This window comes from Callorhinus ursinus, unplaced genomic scaffold, assembly GCF_003265705.2.
Source record: "Callorhinus ursinus isolate GAN/ISIS: 27379988/994484 unplaced genomic scaffold, GSC_fseal_2.0 scaffold16, whole genome shotgun sequence".
Taxonomy (NCBI): Eukaryota; Metazoa; Chordata; class Mammalia; order Carnivora; family Otariidae; genus Callorhinus; species Callorhinus ursinus.
Window position 1 is genome coordinate 26,295,634 of NW_027397078.1, and position 23,042 is coordinate 26,318,675.

At 45.0% G+C, this 23,042-nt stretch overlaps 1 protein-coding gene across 2 annotated transcripts in view; it reads left to right on the forward strand.

The window, feature by feature from the left end:
• The first annotated feature begins 4,361 nt into the window (after window positions 1-4,361).
• Window positions 4,362-23,042, forward strand: part of SMPX (small muscle protein X-linked) — a 62,246-nt gene continuing 43,565 nt past the window's right edge. The window contains exons 1-2 of one of the 2 annotated variants that reach the window (XM_025857834.2): window positions 4,362-4,500; window positions 14,417-14,473. In XM_025857834.2, coding sequence (XP_025713619.1) covers window positions 14,435-14,473 — 39 coding nt within the window. In that variant the 5' untranslated portion in view covers window positions 4,362-4,500; window positions 14,417-14,434. Of the gene's footprint in view, window positions 4,501-10,625; window positions 10,830-14,416; window positions 14,474-23,042 lie in introns of those variants that run through there. The other variant, XM_073901983.1, reaches the window with a different exon arrangement.

Genomic DNA, 23,042 nt, shown 5'->3' on the forward strand with positions numbered 1-23,042 from the left:
GCAGGAGAAGCCGAGGACATTCGGGACAGTAGCTTAAAGGTGTTTATCAAGCGGGGCGCCTGGGTGGCTCAGTCGTTAAGCATCTGCCTTCAGCTCAGGTCATGATCCCGGGGTCCTGGGATCGAGCCCCGCATCGGGCTCCCTGCTCGGCGGGAAGCCTGCTTCTCCCTCTCCCACTCCCCCTGCTTGTGCTCTCTCACTCTCTCTCTGTCAAACAAATAAATAGAATCTTTAAAAAAAAGTTCTTTATCAAGCTGTGTGATGCTCCCACATTCCTCCGTTATACCACAGGCTCCTCCCCACGCACAGCACAGACTCTGTACATGGTGATCAGGAGGCATGAAGGGGTGAGCCGTGTGCAGGGTAGGGCCTACGGTGGGGTTGCCGGATATACATGGGGCGGGGGCTGGACAGCAGGGCAAGTGGGGCTGAAAGTCAGCCCAGCACACCCCATTTGGCAAGCCCTGTGCCTGTGGGGCTACGCCGTCTGGGAGCGAGGGCGGTCTGTTGAAGACCGAAGGTTTTCACGGAGCTCTGTCCTTTCGCTCACGTAATTTATGTTCCTCTGCATTTCCATTGACTTGCAGCAGCCCAGGGTTGAACTGAGCTCCTACCACATGTCACTGGGCACTGTGCTGGGGGCTGGGCTGCCATCATCAGCAAAACAAGTGTGCTGGCAGTCTTGGTTTCCACTTTCAAAGGGCCATTCCTACTCGTTCTTGAAGTCATGGCTTAGCCACCGTCACATCCTCAGGGAAGTTGCCGTGGCTGCTGTAGGTGCTTGGCCCCACCCACGTCCCCGCTGCTTACTCCTCATCGCCAACATCTTTTTCTTCCTTGAACCGAGGGAATGTTCTGGCACTGGAGCCTCGCTCAGCTGCATGTAGACCAGCGGACACTTGGCCGTGTCTGCTTGTCACACTTTGCTGTGCGTAGGAATGCTACCGGTATCCAGTGGGTAGACGCCAGGGCTGTTGCCGAATAGCCGATAATGCATAGGACCCCCAGCCCCCCAAACAAAGAACAATCTGGCCCAAATATCAGTAGTGCCAGGCCAAGAAATCCTGATGGTGATACGACTCAGAAGTGTGTGTGTGTGTATGTGGGGTGTGTGTGTGTGTGGGGGTGTGTGTGCGCGCCCACGCTAATGCTTCTGGGGCCAGGCCTCAAGGAATAGAGGACAGAGCCCTTGGGTAAATACCTGAGGCTCCCTGTCCTCTGGTGAGGTAACTCTGAGGTGTGTTCCACACAGTTCCTTGAAGGGTCCCCAGCAGGACTGAGCCTCAGTTGCCCACAAAGGCAAATTGCTCACTATGGCACCTCTCACTGGCTTTTATAAAAATCTTTCCATCTCATTCCCCCTGCTCCCTTGTTCCTGTTCCTAGGGAGAACTTCCCAAAGCAACCACTGGCATGCAATTTCTCTCAGCATCTGCTTTTAATACAGATTCCCTTTCTGATTCTCCAGCTACATTAGGTTTCTCTACCTTGACTGCAGCCACCCCTCTCTGTAGTGACTTCGTGTTTAATGTCTTCTTCATAGACCGCAAACTCTATAAGGATGGGGTCTATGCCTGCCTTGTTCATTGCTTTATTTTCATGGCTTAGTGCAGTTTCTGGCACATGGTAGATGCTCAAAAGATATTGGTTGAATGGCCGAATGAACAAATGAATGAATTTAGGCTGTTTTCTTCCTCTGAATCGGGAGCCTCTTTTACACGTTCATTTCCCCCTGCTTTGAATGGCTTACCGAGACAGCTGGGAATACCTTCAGAAAGTGGGGGAGGTCAGGCCATGGATGACTTGATGGCAATATTACTAAGGTTAAAATAGGCCCATTTTAAAAAAAGATTTTACTTATTTTTATTTATTTTTTAAAGATTTATTTATCTGAGAGAGAGAGAGAGAGAGAATATGAGCAGAAGTAGGGGAGGGGCAGAGGGAGAGGGAGAAGCAGACTCCCCGCTGAGCAGGGAGCCTGATGTGGGGTTCCATCCTAGGACCTGGAAATAATGAGCTGAGCTGAAGGCAGACGCTCAACTGATTGGGCCACCCAGGTGCCCCAAAAGATTTTATTTATTTATTTGAGAGAGAGAGAGAGCACGCATAAGCAGGGGGAGTGGGAGAGGGAGAAGCAGGCTCCCCTCTGAGCAGGGAGCCCGGTGCAGGGCTCGATCCCAGGACCCCGGGATCATGACCCGAGCCGAAGGCAGACACTTAACCGACTGAGCCACCCAGGTGCCCCTAAAATGGGCCCATTTTGTCAGATTCTACAGGCTTGGAAGATTAAGATCTTGGAATATGAAGTAGTCTGAGAACACTCTCAATAGTTTTGTTTAACAAAGCAGAGACTCAAGGCCTACAAAGTAACAGAGAGGATTATCTCAAAGCTTCAAGAAAGCAGACAAGTTGGAAACAGTGGGAGACTTTAGTGAAGGAAAAGAAAAGGAAAATAACAATGATGGGTCACCATTTCCACTGCTTCTCCCTCTCCCTATCTCCCTCCCTCCCTCTCCTTCTGCCCCACCCCCTCCGTCTGTCCCTCCCCGCCGCCACTTGTGTGCTCTGTCTCACTCTGTTCTCTCTCTCTCTCAAATAAATAAATAAAATCTTAAAAAGAAGTCTAGGTTAGAAAAAACCCCCAACTTTGCAGGGCAGTCAGGAAAGGAGAGTGGGGAAACTGCCCTGCACAGTGTATGGTACAATTGTGATTCTCTCCAGTTTTACAGATCCTGACCTTGGGTAGAATCCCAGTTCGGTAAAAATTTGTTCAAGGGCACACAGGCCGCAGTGATGTTTCGGTCACATTCCAGATGTCGGGTGCATGTGTCATTGGCTACTGTTACTGCTTCGGACCCTGGAGGAGGACCCTCCCCCATCTACCATGTGTCAACAAAGGGACTAGAGTTACCTCATTTTTGAAAAAGAGCCAGGTTATTATAGAGGTCTCGTGTGACAATGCAGGACAAAGTAATTCTAAATACATTTATAGGCTGCCAAAACTCTGCAAACATTGTCCATTTCAACACTCATTAGAAAATGTTTCTTATTAGAAACAGAAGTGCTCAACCCTGCAATAATATAACTTTGTAAGATTGGTTCAAATAAACCAGGCTTTTTAGAGACAAGGTGCCAACGTAGTTCAGAAGGACTTTGCTGCAGCCTAGGTGCCACAAAGGACACCTGTGTTGGGCAGACAATGACGGAGCTCTGCCCAGGTCCCTTCAGATCCGTTTCCCCATTTGTTGTCTGTCGCTGGCTTCATCGGGACTTTGTTTCCAACACCTCAGTGCTCCTTTGGAGGCCTGCCCTAGGGCCTCTGGAGCAGGCCTTTCCACCTGGTACGGAGGGCCAAAAGCCCTGGGAATTTGTTGTCGTGTCCTCCCCGCTCCCCCCCCCCCAGGTAGCCCTGAACTTAGGGTAGACAGGTGCAGGAGTGGGACAGCTCCCGCCCCTTGCCTGGGGTAGGGCAACTCTGTGGCGTCAGTTCTCACACTCCAGAGCTCTCTTGCAGGATCCGAAGGAAGATACCTTCTGTGGGACTTGAGATCCCATCTTTGTTTCCCCAGTTTTTCCTGGAAACATTTTCTTAATTAACCACTCAGACACAATTCCTCATTTCAAGATCGGCTTCTGGAGGGACCCAACCGAAGACATGCGTCCTTTAGAACTAACACCCCCACAAAGCAGTCACCATGTTGACGGAACCGCCGTGTCCCAGGCGGCAAGGTTTCCAGCCTCAGCTGGAGCCCCAACGCTGCTAGGTGGTACTTTCAGCTCTTCCCTGCTCTCTATGACTGATTTCGTTTTCAAGACCCTTAGAAAGGTGAGGCGGGCTGCCAGGTGGCCTCCGTTTTCCCTGTTCCTCCTCCCCAACCCCACAGACCCTCTGACGACCTTTTTGGGATCAGCTTAGGTCCTTCTCAGGGGAAAGAATATGTGTTCCTGCCTCCCCTCCTTTGGACTCCGCTCATCGGTGACCTCCTTCTGACCTTTATTATCCTTGTCACTCTGGCTCCTAAACAGGTTGAAATATTGTTCAGACTGTTATAAGATACAGCCCCCCCAATTCTCTCCATATTGGAGATCTCCAAACCCAAACTGCTATCCTTTTTCTCTGTTCTTAGTCTCAGGGCTAGAAGAGACGGGCCCACTTGCAGCCTCAACTCTTCGTTCGCCCCACAACCTGCAGTGACCTGGTTTGTGAACCAGCCCCCACAGTCTATGGAAACACTTCCCTCTGAGGTCAACACTGGCTTTCTGATTCATTACTTCACTCCTCCCCCAAAGCACCATGTTTCTCCCTTCTGTCCTCCCACATCCAATCAGTTAGCAAGGCTACTTTTTTTTTAGGGGGGAGGGGCAGAGGGAGAGACCGAGAGACGCAGACTCCCCGCTGAGCACGGAGCAGACGCGGGGCTGCATCCCACGACCCTGAGATCACGACCTGAGCAGAAGGCAGGCGCTCAACCGACTGAGCCACCCAGGCGCCCCCAGCAAGGTTACTTTTCACTTTATTACTAAAATATACTTTGAACCTCTCTTCTTGTCTTTATCTTCACTGCCAACGCCTTTGTTCGGGGCACCATCATCTCTAGGCTTTTAATGGTTCTCCCTTCTTTCCTGCTTATTCTGTGTAGGGTCCTCTTTCCACATGGCAGTGAGAGTGAGCTCATCAAAGCTCAAATCAGGCAACTCCACTGCTTAAAACCTTCTCAGGGCTCCTACTGCCCTTGGAAGAAAATTGGCATCTCTTGTCAAGATGGCCTCCGAAGGCCCTGCTAGCCTCAGGCCGTTCTTCTCTGTGTTTGGGCTGCGTTGTTTTTCTTTGAGTCCTGAGAACATACTTTCCTATCCCAGGGCCTTTGCACATGCGGTCCCCTCTGCCTGAAATATTCTTTTCTCGCCCTCTCAATCTCACTTCTTCTTGGAGAGATGCTGCTCCAGCCACACCTCCCCCAGCTTAGCCTCTTCCTCAGCCTTTTGTTTGTCTTTGTATCACTTAATAGGATTTACAACTATCTTGTGTAGCTGTTTTCTTAGCTTTGTCTGCACGCTCTTTCCCCCACTGTAAGCTCTGAGGGCAGGAACATAGGCTTATTCGCTCTTTTCACCCCAGTGACAGTGGGGACACAACAGTGCTGGCATTTAGTAGACCCTCAGGACATTCCCTGTAAACATGTCCTTCTCTGTGAAGCCTTCAGCGCCACGGGAGAGTTAGGGGCAAACTTCCTGTGAATTCCTCTAACGGTTTGAAGATAGCACAGAAATCTAATAACCATGTTGTTGCTTACTTGTCTCCTCCGCCAGACCATGGTGAACAGGCTCCTAGAACACAGAACTATAACTTATTTTTAAACTCTCAGTATCTAGCACAGTGCCTGAATCACAGTAAGCACTTAATAAATGATAAATGAATGCATGAATAAATGAATGGAATCTTATTCTCCCAGCTGGGAGTGACTGAGAGGTGGATGCCAGCAATTTCTGAGCACGGAGAAACCGCACCATGTTTTTGGAGATGGAGGTCTGACTTTCCCTTCTGAGGCTAGGCAGCTCTTTTATTTCTGGAAGGAAAATACTTTGGGGGAAAAAAGCTGTTAACGACACAAAAGGGGAAACAAAGGTCCCTCTTTGAAATGAAAAGTTTTCAGACGAGGAGATTCTAAACTGTTCTGCATAATTATGTAAAAGGTTTTTTCTTTTTTAAAAAAGATTTATTTATTTGAGACAGAGAGAGACAGAGATAGCGAGCATGCGCGTGTAGGAAGCGGGTCAGAGGGGGTGGGAAGAGAGAGAGAGAAGCGGACTCCCCCATGAGCTGGGAGCCCAAAGCGGAGCTTGATCCCAGGACTCTGAGATCACAATCTGAGCTGAAATCAAGAGTTGGACGGACATTCAACCGACTGAGCCGCCCAGGTGCCCCGTAAAAGAGCTTTTCATGTGGGTGGAGTTATAACTCCGCACATTACTTCTTTTTGGAAAAGCGATTTTTCCTCTCTGTGGCTACTCATGAAGTCAGGTAAATTCCAAGGAAAGAGTCGTAAACATAGCTGCTACGTGGCCGTGAAGGACTGGGGTTAAGGAGAGAAGTGGTTTGGTTCAAGAAATCACAGAAGGAAGGAAGTCATCACACAGCATGCACCCCAGGGGACAAACCTTGTCACCTGCCCTCCTGGATTAAAAACAAGCATTGATTTGTTCACAGTTACGGTGTCAAAAATTAAAATTCAGCATAGAAGTAAATGTTACGGCAAAATAAAGTGTTTTCATAGATCATGGCTAGTTTCTTTTTCATAATTCTTTCTTCGTAGTTAATCATTCTTCATTTATTAATTTTCTTCTTTCTTTCAGCCTATCAAGTTTTTGGGGATTACATCTTTATACATAATGGTATAGATAGTTATCTATTAATTCATTTAAAATTTTCCATAATATGATTTATTTTACTCTTTGCCGAAACTGTAGGCGACTTATGATAGAGTAGAACTGAGTAGAACTCATAATCATATTATGGAAAATTTTAAATTAATAAAAAATTAATTATTATTATATTATTAATAGTAATTAATAATTAATTACTAATTATATGAAGACTGTAATTTGGGGCACATGATAAGTGTCCAAGAGGGCATTCAGGGGTGGGGCAATGGAATGAGCAGCCTGGCCTTTTTTTTTTTTTTTTTTTTTTTTGTTTTGGCAACCCGGCTTTTTTTTTTTGTTTTTCTTTAGAGGAACAAGCAGAAACCTCCGGTATTCAGAGCCTGAAGACCTAGATTAGGGTCTGACCCGGACTTCTTAGTCGTGTGACTTTACCTTTTTCAAGGCGTTTTGTCATTTATAAAATGAAGATTTTCTCATTTCTCCTGTGCGACCATGAGCTCTAGTTCCAGCTAACGAAATGTAAGGGGGAGTCTGCTGGGGCTTCTGGGAGAGGTTCTTCCCTGAGAGGAGGGAAGCCCATTTCCCCACCATCCCTGCTGTTCCTTCTCGTTTGAATGCTAGTGCAAGATCCTGATTCCTGGAGCCGTGGCAGCCATCTTGGTAACAGGAAGTAAGAAGCATGAGGATGAAAAACTGACTTGTTGAGAGTGGCAGAGTAAAGAACTAGAAGTTGCCTGGGGCTTTTTGACTTTATACAATTTTTGAACCAACCTGGAAATACCTCCCTTCAGGTTTCTAGGCTAGTGAGATGACTAAACGACTTTACTGATTGAATCACTGCTACTCTGGTGTTCCATTACTTGCAGCCAGTGCATCCTAACTGACACCGTGTGTATAGTGCTTATGTGGGGCTGCGCATGGGAGTGTGTTTCCTTGAAGTCATTGTGATAGAACAGGAGAGAGCACTAAATATGACAGTTGAAACCTGGGGGTAACTGGCTCTGCTTTAACACTCTGAACCTGGACTTATTGACCTATACAATTGGAATAATACCACTTAACCTGTGGAGCTGCTGGGAGGACTCAGTAAAATAATACAAATGAAAGTGCTTTGCAGCTCAGCAAGGGCTCTACGGACAGAAGGTGTTAGAGATCCTCCTGCTGTTGGACTGTAGTGGACAAGGGATAAAGGCATGCAGGCAGGAATTACTTAGGTGAATTCTGTTTTTGCCAGCAATCCCTCACCCTGCCCCTCTTTGGTGACCTCCGCTGAAATATTCCCAGAGGTCTCAAGCTGTCTGCTCAGTGCCCAGCACTGTTTCCCATACTTAAACACTGTTTCTTTTTCCCTCTCCTTCCAGTTGCTCTTCCCAGTGAGAAATGGACTCACGCTGTGCCCATCCCCTTGGTCCCAGTTAATTGTCACTCACCAATCCCGCTATGTGCTGGTGTGTGCCTGGGGCTTCTTCTGTTGTGTAGGGGCCTTATACTGATGAAATAACAACGGGAGTGGAAATGGCAAGGGGTTGTGGCAGGAGGTCAAGGACAGGCATTTGGCTTCTTGGTGCTTCTGGGAGACCCCAGCTGGGGGGCTGCTCAGCTCACAGCTATTCCCCTCTCTGGAGAACCTTATCCACAGATGTGAACCCCAGTGGCCTCCTCTATGCTAGGTGACCTTGCCCCTGGCCAGGAGTTGGGTGATTGACTCGGGCTGGGGGCCATCAGAACCCTGGGATTTTAAAAACTGGAGTTGGAGAAGTAGATTTGGCACTCTCTAGGGAGGTCTGAGTTCTCGGTTCTGGTTATCTCTGAGGGTCACCTCCACCCCTGCCACAATATGAAACTTTCCCAATGAACCTCTCTGTCTTGGTTTGCATTGTCTCAAAGCCAGACATGGAGACAAGGACTTGGCTGCAGGCAGTGTATTTGGGTCATGATCCCAGAGAACACACGTGAGGGAGTGGGGATGTGAGAAAGGGAAAAGAGAAAGTTAAAAGGGTATATTAGTGAGCAGGTTCCTGCTGTGAGCCACTGGAGCTCAATTCTGCTGGAGACCCCTGGGAAACTGTAGACCATGCCGAGGAATCAGTCCACCATCGGGAGGACGGGAGGCGGAGTATTTCCCACATCCCCATTGCTTGAGGTTGGTCCCTAGGGTGTCTGCTCCCTGGCACTTATGGCACACCCAGGCAACCTGTCTCGGAGACAGAGAGAGCCCCCGTGCAGAGGCCGAGAGACTCAGGCTTTTGAAGTGTGAAGCTGACAGTGTACTGTGAACTGTCTACAGCTGCAGGAAAACTCAGGTGGGCAGAGGTGATATTGAGAAAGGCATCAGCACTGTCTGCCACACCCCCTCTTGGCTTAAACTGGTTCTCCTCTGCGTTTCTGTCTCTTACGACCAAAGGAGTCCCGATAATGCCGCTCACCTCAGTTCTTCCCCCAGAGGCAGCCACACCCACGTCGGGCCAGCCTGGGGTACAAGACATTGCACTTTCCTTGACATATATGACACCACTGGCTACTGAGGGGGCACAGAAGGCAAAAGGACTGTGGCAGAATTTATGCGCTGACTGCATGGCAAGGAGTCAAGAATGGCTCATTGTTGTTTTCTGTCCATGGAGTGATGCCACCTACTGTCTGCTGAAGTACTCCGAACACATAAGAGTAGCCAAACAGCTGGGGAAATGGGAAGGTGCTCACTACATTCTCTTCTCCAGTGAAAAATAACTCACTTTTGGTGCCAGATCATCTCAAAGCATGATGTTTAAACTGGACTTTAAAGATTCTTTTTTTGAAAAAATATTTATTTATCTATTTTAGAGAGAGAGAGAGAGAGAAAGAAAACGAGTGGGAGGGGCAGAGGGAGAGGGAGAGACAACCTCAAGCGGACTGTGCTCAGCGTGGAGCTGGACACAGGGCCCGATCTCATGACTCTGAGATCACGACGCAAGCCGAAACCAAGAGTCAGACGCTCAACTGACTGTGCCACCCAGGTGCCCCAGGAACTTTAAAGGTTCTTTTAAGCAGCACATGAATAGAACAGAATGGTGAGCTCCAAACTGAGATGAACCACAATTATCTGCAGACCTCCTAATTACAGAGAGTTGGTTTTCTTTTACCAACCTGAAAACAAGCTGATTGCTTCCGTTTGGAACGCATTCAGCTGCATGGAACAGGAACATGACTTCAGGGGCTCATATGAACCAGAACTTCTTTTCCTCACGGAACGAGGGGACTGGGAGGAGATGGTTGCTGGTGGTGGGTCAGTGGCTGACTACACTGTGAGGGACTCAGACATGGAGTCACCTTCATCCAGTGGGTGAATTATAAGTGTGCTCACTCTGTTTGATCCTTCTACTGAAGGGAACTATGTAAAGGTAGTTTCAGAGACTGAAGAAGCCAAGTAAATTAATTGATTAATAAAAGCAGCGTTAAAAATGATGAGCACAGGAAAAAGAAAAAAACAACCCTCCTCAACCGCCAAAACCCAAAAACCAACCCACAACAAAGATAATGAGCACGTGCCTCAGTGTTTGGCCGTGTTCTTGTTTAAAAAGTGTTCTGCCTCATACCTGGTCCTGGCTCCTGTCGCACTTAAAATAGATATTTCCTCTTTGTTTGGTTTTGTGCTGTGGTCTCCTGTGCTCTGTGGCCCAAGTCATTGTCACCGGTAGAGGCAGGACAGCAGAGATAGCAAGGACTCAGCCCTGGCACCACGTTTGAGTGGAATGATCTGGGACCATGTATGACCCACAAAAAGGGTGATGTCTTACAGTTCAATGTAATGTTATAATTATCATCATTTGGTGAGCGTTTATTGACTGCTGATCATGAAAGAATTTTAACAGCTCCTAAGTGACCAAGCTAGGACTCAAAAGGTGCTCGATGTCGGTGCCCCTGCTAAGAAGGTTGGGGCCATGCTGCTTCTGTCTAATTTTTATCCAACGCTCCTTGTCTTCTGGCCTCCAGGTAATAACGCTAAAGATAGAAACTTTTCCTACTTTTCAAACTTCACTGTGCCCCCTCAGAACATGTGAGAAAGCACAGCCAGCATCTTCTGGAAGATTAGGAGGGCAGGAAGATTCCGTAGCCACCTTCCGGCTGACATTTGAGCCCTGCTTTCAGCACGGTCAAGCCTTTCGGAGGCAGCCAGTATATGGCTTGTATCAAACTCTATATTTAGGAAGAACAACTGTGAGCTATGACAGGAATTCTCTTTAACACTTAGCCTTAAACCGAGTTTCCCTCCAGCCCCGAGCGGGGAGCAGCTCTCAGTACTGAGTGAGGCACCGAGCACTTGAGCTATTTCAGCCACATGCAAAGCGTCGGAATTGAGATCACAGCTCACAGGACACCGGGCGTCCCTTCCACCTTCTGAGGAGCCTTGTATTCTTGCACCTGGCTGCCTGGGACTTTCCTTAGGCAGTAAACAAATACATAGAGCAGGTAAGCAGGAGGACCCAGCTCGGGCAACTGGGCTTTCTGAAGGAAATTTCCTTGATACCTAACTTGAAGTGACTACTTATAACTTTGTAGGCTTGTAACTAGTGGCTGTAGCTTCCTTGTAAATTCACTATTCATTGGTGGTGTTGCTGATTCTGTTTTTAGAAATTGTGTGTGTTTGGGGGGGCTATTTGAAAGAATATTGAACTAAAAGTAGTTTTCATTGATCGTGACATTAAGAAAATTTCCACAGTCCACAGAGGATGACTGTATCTATGTCATTTTCATTCTTAATGGCCAGGTTTACAGTCAGTCAGCTGCAGACCGATTCGGGCTGGAAGCCTAGGATTAATCAGGAGAAACTGCAGCAGAGGAAGGCTATCATGCTAGCTCTCTGATTTACCTAAGTGCAAATTACTGTTACCCAGTACAAGTTTAAAATGCTTCTCCCCTCTCCCTCAGCGCCGGGCTTGGCCTCAATGATAAAGTTCTATCAACGTACAGATCGATTAACATCACAAAACCATCTTTTCGAAAGCCCTGCTTTGGTCACAGTGTTCCCTGTACCCAGCAGGGTGGAGGGCAGTACCTGTCTCTCTCTGTGTGGGCACCGGGTTCTGAGACTCGGCAACGATGAGTGCCTCTTGCCTCTCGGCATATTTCAGGCAAAGTGAATAAGGAGTTAGTCAGTTCAGACAGCTGAACATCTTTCTACACCCTTCTCAGGAATTATTTTTAGCTTCAGGACAGAAGATAATTCCCTTTGAGAGTGAGCTTTAGCCATCTAATAGATCTTCAAAAAGAACAAACAAAGCCCCTTCTATCCAAATATTGATTTATTTTACTCTGAATCCCTTCTTATTAAATTAGTGATATTAATGTTGACAAATTTTTAGTAAAGGAAAGAGTCTTACTTAGAAGTCAGATTTTAGGTGTTGCCCAATCAAAAACCCAGCAGAGGTATATTGTATGTGACTCAGCATACAGACCCCATTAAAGTTCCCCACTGACTTGCAGATCTTCCAGGAAAACCCAACACAACTGTGCTAAGCTGGCAAACATTTCCTTTATAGTATAGGCTTTGTAAAAGTCAATACATGTCTTGTCAAACTTTCCACATTTCCAAATTTTAGCCAGAACCAGGAGACACAGTAATAAGAGTACTTTAAACGGTACCTCTTCAGATGAAAAGCTGTGGTCAGCTGTGGGTAGAGTTGTGCCTCTAAGACATAGCTGTGTTTTTTGGTCCCGGGACAAGGCACGCAGATAAAGAAAGCAGGTGCATTCTACACTGCATCCCTAGTGGAGGTGAATGCATGGCCAGGGAAACAGCCAGGGAACACTGTCTATTTTTATTCATCAGTGTGCTTTGCCCTGATTTCTCTGCGAATAATGAGGACAGTGGGGAACGGCTGCAGGACGGATTTACACAAATGTTATATAGCCTGTTTGCAAGGAATGAGAGCTGGGATCTGACCAACTTTCTAAAGATGTCTCTATAGCAGATTGACATGTATGTTTAGAAGGAATTCATATGCAAATGAGATATACCAAGGCCATATAGGAGCCGAGGCCCAAGGTCTATCTATCCTTTAGGCTCAGAGGTCCACAAAAACAAAGCAATCCAATAGTTTAGTGAAAAAACAAAATCAGCCTAATTAAAAAAATTCAATGCAATATAAATAACACAATCATTCATTGCCTGATTTCTTTTTTACATTTCAACATGCTATTGTAATAACAAAAGAAATTTCCTACTTCCTATGTTTCAAATCGATGTGCAGTAACTTTTTGTAAGTTCCCAAGTGATATTGGTTAAACTGTAGTTGTACATGCAGAGAGAAAACTATATGCTGAGATGTTTAAAGTCCTGTGAGAATTGTTGCTTTGAATGACTTCTAATAGCTTTTGAGGAATAGAAACATTAAAAATTAAACTACCAAACTTTTCCTTTTGATATTGAACTGTGTATCCTAGATCCGAAAATTAAAAAGCCCTCATTGACTCTTTGACACTGCGCGAAAGATAGAAATCTATTTGAAACATATCATAGAGAAAAATGCAGTCCTAATTGTTCAATGTCTTGTTGCTTTTTAACTTTTTAACCAAAGCAAGAATAATTCTACCTAGACCCTTCTGGATGGAGGTTATCTATATCTATCTATTACCAAAACATGCAGGTGAAACTTAAAAAAAAAACAAAACTCATTATTTTCATGAATGTGACTCCAAAGACTTACATTTGGATATACTAGAGATTTTAAAAAATTATGTAATTGTTTAACTTTATATAACAGGGCCTACGACTTTGAAGATCTCAAAAACAATGTTCTTCAGAGTTCTCAGATCTTTTATATGTACAAGTGGTGAGGGGCGTTGTCAATATTTGCATCATGCTCTAGAGTCCCTGAGGCAGTTTTGGGAACATTACGTCATTTTGATTCTCACCACAGCCTAAAAATCAGGTTAAATTTAAGGGAGAGGAAAAGGGCCTAGAAATGTTGAGTGACACTGGCCACGTGACGTGGGACGGGTCGCAAACGCCCGCCCTGCTGCCTGTGTTCATTTGCTCACAGGTTAGCACATGCATTTACACCAGGCAGTAGAGGAAAGTCAGTCAACCCATTCTATGGTTTGGGTTTAAATCCAAAACGTGTCAGCATGTTTTCCATTCCCTGAATTTTTTAACTTTTTCCGTTGGGCCTGTCAACATGTCATAGACCCAGCTATGACAATACTTAGAGGTGCGGGAACAGGCCTGAGCCGGGGTGTCCCCCGTGCCCCTCGCGCCAGCAAACCTTGGCCACTAGTCACCTGTAAGTCAGGTCTCCCCACCTGAGAGAAAGCACGAGTCCTTTGGGAAGGAAGCACTGCTGTGTCTTGGGGAAATGACGTGGTCGTGTAAATCCTTATTTGCCTTGTGAGGCTATTCCCTTAAAAGCAAAGTGGCCGGGCGAGGCTTGCGGCTGCCTGTGTTTACAGAGCCATGGCCATGGACACCCAGAGTGGGGAGGTGGTGGCCCGGTGCTCACAGCGTCTCCCAGGACCCCGCGTGGAACAGACGCGTGCGTGCACGGCGGGCAGAGGGCGGTGCAGTAGTGCGGACGTAGTCCAGGCCCTTTCTCTTTGGGTGCTCATTGGAGAGGAGGAGCTCCCAACGGGCTGACACACAGCCCTGGCAACAGATCATTCAGATCAGAAGTTCAGTTTCAAGCGGAGAGCTTCCGAGGCCCCAAACAAAGGTGTTTTATTCCCACAACCCCTTTGCTTTGCTGCTCTCGGCAGTGGGGGCAGGAGGGCAGGGAAGGGGATGATAGCTCCTTTCAAGTTTCTGATTGCCTATCATTCGATCAGGGGCGAGGCATCTCAGCATTTCTCCTCGTGAATGATTTATCCGGGCGCTCTAGTGTTCCCTCTCCCCGAGGCATTGGGAAGGAGAGTCTCTAAGTAACTTCAGAAACTGAGACTGAAAGAATATAGGGCCACTGAAAGGGGTGACTGCCCAGTTGAATCATGAGTTAAGTTCTAATTTATCAAGCCGGAGAATCTGAATGCCGCCACCTCTAACAGTTTCTCACTTGTTTTTTTAGGGATAAGACCCCGTGAATATGTCAAAACAGCCGGTTTCCAATGTCAGAGCCATCCAGGTAAGTAGGTGTATTCGCGTTTTAACATCAGCTCTGCGACTCCTCGCCTGTTTGCTTTAATAAATCAGACCTTTTGCCATTGTTCACCCCTAACTTGGTAATTCACTTCAAGAAAAGACTGACCCCTAGGGCACAAATGAGACAGGATCTGAGGTTGGGAAGGTAGGGCTGAGGAGGGAGAAGCTAGTGTTCAATTACGCTGAATTGTGAGACAATCAAAGTTATGAATGAGAATTAACTGACCGTCTATAAAAATGCAGTGTTTAGTTTTTGGATATGTTTTTCGATGCATATATATATATATTTTAAGATTTTATTTATTTGACAGAGAGAGAGACAGTTGGGAGAGGGAACACAAGCGGGGGGAGTGGGAGAGGGAGAAGCAGGCTTCCTGCCGAGCACGGAGCCCGGTGCGGGGCTCGATTCCAGCACCGTGGGATCATGACCTGAGCTGAAGGCAGACGCTTAACCGACTGAACCTCCCAGGCGCCCCGATGTACATGTTTTTGACAGGCTCACTGATATGAATTAAAAAATTCACTTCCCATTTTTATATCTAACTGAATTTATTGACCCATCTGTTTAGAACATATCCTTTCTTGTCAAGCATCCCTCCTAAGGCTTGGGTATGCATCGTGTAAAGTCTGGGTGCTGTTATATCTCCTCATGCCTTCCCAGCAAACAAATTCTTTGGTTGTTTCAACTGACTTAAGAGTCACCCCAAAAAAGAGGAGGGGGGCACAGGCATTTTGGAACACAAATACAATTATGAAAATAACTTTCAGTATTTGTTTTTACTCCATACTTAATTTATTATTCTCTTAAGGTTTTTGTGCTTAATTCTCAAATGGCTCCCACACTGTGATGCCGGGCATGATCCTTTATTGTAAAATTCCATCTTTCTCTTGCATTGACCTAGAGTCATCCGTGCTACCTCTAAAGGAACGTTTAAACTTTTTTTTTTCCTGAACTTTTCTGAATACCGCAGGATGTGTGGCACAGTTCCTGAGTATTTGGGATCTGATACACCATCACAGCAGAAACATAAGTGATTGACCATATTTTGGAGGGGTGTGCATGTGGCCAGGTTATGGGATTAGAAATCCTAGCACACGCCAGTGGTAGATGTGGGTGGAGGGACAGATCTTTAACCTGTCAAGACAGATGCACAGCCTTAATTGGATGGGCTTCTTAAGTGGCCAGATGTATTACAACCCCTGGAAACTTGTCATAGAACGAACTACCAAGGAAGAGCCTACCGGCAAGGATCCAACTCCCCGCATAGCCACGTTTGGCCCTTTTGTGTCTACCTAGTGAGTCTTTGACATACCTTGACATTGGTAGTGGAACTTATTTTGCCTCCCAGACCTATGGGCATCCTTGAGCCTTTGAACCTTCTTTACTGGAGTTTGAATCCTTAATCCATATAGGTGTGGAATCATGGGAAAACTACTTTATCTCTCTGCTTCTCTTTCTACGTCTGTAAAATGGGGATGATAACAGTGCTCACGTCCTAGAGCTACACATACATGTTGCTTAAAACAGCACAGTAAGCCCTCATTAAGGGTCAACTATTATCGTAATAATTATCATTCAGGAATGTTCTTTGTTAACGTGATGAGAAATAATACCATTTAATCACTGCATTTGAAGCTCCCAAGGTGCTAAACATACAATTTCCTTTTTATTTTGCAGGACACAAAAACATAGTCTTCTCTCAGGCTGTCTTTGCTTCTCTTCCTTTTAAAGCTGAAAGTGTGTTGATTTTTCTTCCTTAGTGCTTTCTCGCTTCCCTCAAATCTATGCTCCAAATTCACCAGTATTTTATCTACTAATTCTGACCTTGATATATTTTTAGGTCTGTAATATTTAAAAACCTGCTATGGACTCTTCTCAGTAAGTGTTGTTTTACTGCATTTAAAAAATTCCATCCCCTCTACCAACAAAGGCAATAGAGTGCTTCCTTATGGATGTGGTTTTTCCTCTTTCAATATATTTTATGCCACTCAAAAAGCCTAATTTAATGCACCTTCAAATGAAATATTATTTCTCGTGGCTAAATAGGATCTGTACTATCTGATATTTTTCTATCATCTCTTCATTAACCTAAAGTAGGGTCTATTAAATAAAATTTGAAAATGGTTACACTGTAGAAAATGGTTTATAGTAGTAACATTATCTAGGGTACAGTCATGTCTGGAACAAATAGAAACCCCAAATGATGAGGAGTGCCCTCATTGTGTAAATACCACTTAAAGATGTTAAATGTTCTATTCAAAATGTTCTAGTTGCTTCTCCTTTTTATTTAATTTTTTTTTTAAAGATTTTATTTATTTATTTGACAGAGAGAGACACAGAATACAAGCAGGGGGAGTGGGAGAGGGAGAAGCAGGCTTCCTGCAGAGCAGGGAGCCCGATGCGGGGCTCGATCCCAGGACCCTGGGATCATGACCTGAGCCGAAGGCAGACGCTTAACCACTGAGCCACCCAGGCGCCCCTGCTTCTCCTTTTTATTAGGATCTTATTTCCAATGCAGTTCAACTGTCATTTCCTGGGTCTTTGTGACAGGCACTGTGCAAAGTCCAGGCCATGCAAAGATGAACTGATACCTGGTCCCTCTGTTTGAGGAGCTTGTTATCTCCAGGCCTTACTAGTTGTGTGACTTTGGGCAAGTTGTTTATCTTCTTTGTGCCTTGGTTTTCTCATCTATCGAGTGGGGGATTTAATAACAGTACTGGTCTCATAGGGTTGCCGTGAGAGTTAAATGAATTAATACATGTGAATGCTTAGGCCACTGCCTGGCTTGTTATAATTGCTTAATAAATATTAGCTGTTATCATCAGTCATCAGTCATCATCACCATATCACCATCTACACCATCATCTAGTTCAACAATTCCCAAGGTGTGTCTCTTGGAATACTAGTTTTATGGGATGTCATTTGTTAATTAAAGGGTTCCATGATAAAGTGTTTGGGAAACACTAAATTCAGCGAAGTTGAATAGGATTTTTACTGCAGGATTTCTCAGAGTCCATAACTTCCTAATGGGTTTGTATATTTTTAAGAAAGTGGTGATGTAGGCAGAGTTTTCAAAACATACAGGAACTTTCAAATGAGTATTTGGCAGCATAGCATTTTGCAGTGCAAACTTCTAGAAAATAATGACTTCGATCTCTATTTTGTCTGGATTGAGCAAACTTAAGCCAATGTCAGCTATACTTAAAACAGATAGGCATTTAGATAGTTGAACTACTGCGCCTATGTGCATCAGACAACATGGAGCCAAATGGTTACAAATCTCTGCCTGGCACTCACTCACTCTGGGACCTTCATTCACCCTTAGTTTACCCTTCTGTAAAACGGGGACAATCCTACTACTTGAAAGGATTGTTATAATGAATAAACTAATGAATGGCAAGTGCCTGGTTTATAGCACACAATTCCTTAAGAGATGGCTCTTCTAACTGCCCAAGTAATGCATGAAATGGCCTTGGTTTCTCTTCAACTGGTTCCATCCCCTCCATGCCCCAAATTAACAGGGAGGACAGAGCTAGGCCTACCCTGAGAGGGCTTGGACAGCTGTCTTTCATACCCACATGGAAAAGGTGGCCTTTGAATTGTAAGGGAATTCTATCTAAGTCCGTGTTTCTTTTCAGTTGTACTAATGAAATCACATTTATGCCCGGGACATAAAAATATACTGAAGGAATCAGTTGATCCTTCCTTTGCCTGGACAGGGCCTTTGTCTCCCAAAGCAGCTGTAAGGCTGTATACCAGATGTCAGCAAATCTTTTCTATAAAGGGCAAGATAGTAAATATTTTAGGATTTGCACATCATTGGGTCTCTGTTCTAACTACCCAACTCTGCCATTACAGCACAAAAGCAGACATAGGCAATGCATAAATGAATGAGGGTGGCTGTGTGCCAATGCAACTTTATTTATAAAAACAGGTGGCAGGTTGGATTTGGTCCATGGGCCATAGTTTCCTGGCCCTCATTCTGTACTCTCCAGGCTGCTTGTTACACCCCACTGTTGATGGGGATGGAGTTGCAACCAAGGTAACATCAGCACACTTAGCATAGTGGGGCTGATCCCTTCAGATGAAAACATTTGACATGACAGGTGGGGAAAGCTAGAGCTGCTGGGAAATCCAATCCCTTCTGTGATCTGCTCGGCAAGTCTTTTTAATGAGACCAAGTGACATTGGTCACCGGTAGCACCTGCCCGTCCTTCCCCTTCCTCCTGAACACACCCCCTTTGGAAACCACCATGGGCCTCCCTAGGGCCTCAGCCCACCCAGAGCCAATGTTCTCTGGGTCATCACTGGTTTTTCTCTCTGCCGTTGACCAGAGTGAGCTGAGTATTATTTGTCCTCTCTCATGAGATCTGTGAGCTTCATGGTTGAATGGAAAAGAGTCCTATGCCCTAGTCTTAGCTCTGCTCTGTGACTTCACCCCCCTGGTCTCCATGATCTGCAAAGGAAGGTGTTGCATGATATGGCCTCCAAGCCTCTGTGTAGCTTCTAATAATCTATGAACTTCCTGAGAATAACTTCTAAGGTTTATTATTAGGATGACAATAATAGTCACAGTTTCTTCAGGGTTTACTATGTACTTGGCACAGTGCAATGAGATCTCCATGAATTATAATGAAAGGTTTAGAGAAATGAAACAACTTGCCCAGGATCAAACAGCTTGTGAGAGTCAGGACCCGAGCTCAAGTTGTCTGATCCCAAAGCCCATGTGTGGAACCACTCTACAACATTCTCTAGTCTCATTACTTACCATCCCCACCCTGGCACGGAGAGTGAGGATGGAGGAGTGGGTGGGACCATCCAACTAGGGTAATCATAAATATGAAGCCGGGTCCTCCCTTCTAAAGAGCTCAACTGACATTCAGAAAGAGTGTCAGCATTTTAGGGAAGAAGCTAATAGCCCACCCTGATTAAAGTCATCTTAAGGGCGCCTGGGTGGCTCAGTCGTTAAGCATCTGCCCTCGGCTCAGGTCATGATCCCGGGGTCCTGGGTTCGAGCCCCACATCGGGCTCCCTGCTCAGCAGGAAGCCGCTTCTCCCTCTCCCACTCCCCCTGGTTGTGTTCCCTCTCTTGCTGTGTCTCTCTCTGTCAAATTAATAAATAAAATCTTTAAAAAAAATAAAGTCATCTTAAATGTAAGTTGGCTGGGAGTGAAAAGTACAAAGTAAAGAGACTTGGTGACAAGCATGGTCTCAAAATACAAACAGCCATGGCCACTGAATTACCACCTCTCTGCTTAATTCACTTAACCAAGCTGCTTGTAAAAGTCAACCTAACCCTTATTATACATTTTAAAGGAATGACTACATGAACCCTGCATCGTTAGTACGTGGCCTCTTATGGGAACTTGTCAGTTGCCACCCAATCCATGTGTTGAACAGAATATCGTGAAGCCCCAAGCTTTAATATTTCTTTCCCTTCCCCACCCATTATCATTGCTCTTCCACTTCGCATTGCCCAGGGCATAAAGGCTCCATGGAAGAAGAAAACAGCCTGAGACCAAAGTCTTTACAGACAGGTGTCAGAAACTCTAAGAGCTTCCTAACTGGGGTTTCTAGTTTAAAAAGGATTCCAGGTCCATGACGATCCTTGGCATAAAAGAATAAACTATCACCACCCATGTCTGGCCAGTTAACCAAATACATTGGTTAAAGCTAAAAGTCACATAATGATACATACCTTCCTTTAACATCTAATTTAAATTTAAAAATTAAAAATGAACTGTCATTTGCCACTTGTTTTAATGTAGAGTCAAGGCCTTTTCTTTGATCATGGATCTACAGCTTCTTTCTTATATAAACCACTATAATACACTGTTTATCATTTCTAACCCTGGTTTCTTTAACATGTAGCCAGAAGTTGAATGTTAACAGACTGACTCTAGAGTGGGTTCAGTGCTACCTCCAGCTGATAGTCTTTGCTGCTCTGACCAGGGCTCCATATTAGTAACATGAAGCAAGTAGTCTATATGTTGGCCAAAAGATGTCATTTTTTGAGGCTGACCTTTACAAGTACCTCAGATATATGACTTGCCCTCAATCATTTGTACACATTATGTTAACAGCCATAATGCATTCTTGAAATCTGCTTTTCCCTGGATGACAACACTACAGTTGAGTCATTCAGGAAATTACTGAAAAAAACAAAGTGATGAGAACAGAGAGAGAGAGAGAAGAAAACCTTTCAGTATGGAACACCATGGGTGATAGACAGTGGCTGAGTGGGAATTTCTCAAGGTTGTGTCGAGAGGGTAAGTTTTGTATGTTCTGAATCCTTTCCAGATTTCAAGAATCCCGAAAGACAAAGAAGTTACATACTAGTGGTATAGAATTGTATTTTAAAATAGGTTGGACTGTATTTTAGTTGGTAGGTTCATCTGTCTCTCTTAATTTAAGCTACTAAATCAAATAAGAATCTCATTTTCTAATCAGCTCTTTCAGCTTTTTCTGAAAGTCTTCTATGAAGATGCTAGAAATCTCAAAATGTCATCTCCTGCTCCATTCAGGGAAGGTCTAGGGCACTAAGAATAGGAAAGCGCAGAAAGAAATACTGCAAAATGCAACCCTGTAGGGTTTCCTCTGCCTGTGGCCTGGGAGGATGGCATGGTGGGGGTGGCTATAGATTCTGGCTGGAGCGGCTGGAGACCTTTGAAAACTAAAGATAGAATCAGTGTGTGTGTGTGGGGGGTTATCTGAAACAAATATGCAATGGGAGGAAACTCCAAAAGCCTCAACACTAACAGGAGAGACACAGTGGGCACCAACAGGGAGGACCGGGAGGGAGAGAGAAGAGAACACTGGCTATGGAAAGCGAAGTGGGTAGGGATTGAAGGGAGTCAGCGGCGGGCAGCTATCAGAATCCAACCGACCGGGGAGAGAAGATGTCGCTCCATTGGAAGTCACACAGGAGTGGCTGGGGAGGGAATATTGTTTCCAGAATCCTCGGGCTCAAAGCCTGGAGCCAAGCAGGAGAACAATACAAATAATTAAGGGAGTAGTGGAATTAACTTACAGGGAATTCTCTCTACTTTTCTTCACCTGGTGAGATCAAGGGTAGTATTCATTTCACATCAGATAGGTCCATTATCAGGGAACTGTATCCCGTTCTGGCAAAAGATGATCTAGTAGATGTTTTTCCATTCCCAACTTCGAGGATGTAACAAATTATGTATAGCTTGGGAAAGCGATGCGCTGGGCTTGCTGCGTCCAGGCATATTTAAAAATATCTGAGATGAATAAAACTCAAGGAGGGAAAAGAAATGCAAGGGAATGTGTTATAAAAGGAAAAAAAACAAAAGTCTGCCTCGTTTGCATTTATACAGATTCTATAAAGAGAAGGAAGAAGTTCAACCTTGTACAATAAACAAACCTAGGAAAAAGTCTAATCACATCAATGATAGGGAGTCACCTCAACACAGAGAAAGTCGAACATCAATGACCTGGACTGACTCCATTTTCTTTCATAAAAATGTACCTTATATTTGAAATCCATTTTGAATAGCGAATACCACACCCAATTTGCAGATGGAAAAATTAATCATTGAAAGATATTTTATTTGAACTCGAACAGAGTGAATCAGTGAAAAACAACAATATGACTCAATTCTCTGGCCATGGAATAAAAAAGAGAGCTAAGGTCTACGTTTTACTATCAAATTCTAGTTATAAGGAATTTTTCTTATGGCTATAATTTAGTCTATAATTTGTCACTCACATATCACCACTCTACAATTATATTAATGAAACATCTCTAATCATTTACAAATCACTCTTCTGACACTCCCTTCAGGTGTACATTAATGACTGGATATTTGACGCGTTCTTGGGCTGCTTTGGATCCTGTCAATATTTGCTGTCAAAAACCCATTTAGGTTCCTGGTTTCTTGAGTGATGCCTTAAAGATGAAAAAGCATCAAGTCACTGAGTTAATGGCTCATTTATCAATGTGGCTTTTCTTTGACACCTATTTTGGAATTAATCCATTTTGTGTGCCCCTTTTCCAAGGCCACTCTCAAAGTGTAAGCCTGTAATTTTTGTGCAGTTTAGACCATTTTAGAGTGGTTAGAGCTCACTTTGGTCAAGTAAAAAGAGCTCTTTGGAGAGGCCTTGATAGAGTAAAAAGGTCTGTCCCTAAGGTCAGGCAGCTCTGATTTGGAATCCTGGCTTTTCCTCGAACTCTTTGTGTGACATCTAACTTCTCTGAGGCTCAGTTTTTTCCTCAGCAGTTTGTTGTGAGACTGTAGGACCCAGGCTGAATCGGGGTTTGGGGGTGGCTAAAGGAGTGTGTGGTGGGTGGCTGGGGAGTAGTTACTATCCCCAACCTCGCATGGGGTTAAGATGAAAGCCAGTCTCAAACCCAACTCTGCCACATGTACGGACGTTTATTAAACACACATTCATTAGCAAGCCAGCACAAAACCATCCATGCGGTCTCTCTGTGAGCTCCAGGAAGCCTCGGCTCTTGTGCCTTTAAGTGCTCCAAGTGACTGTCACCTCACATAAAAGGCTCACATGAGGCAGGTGGAGATTCTGT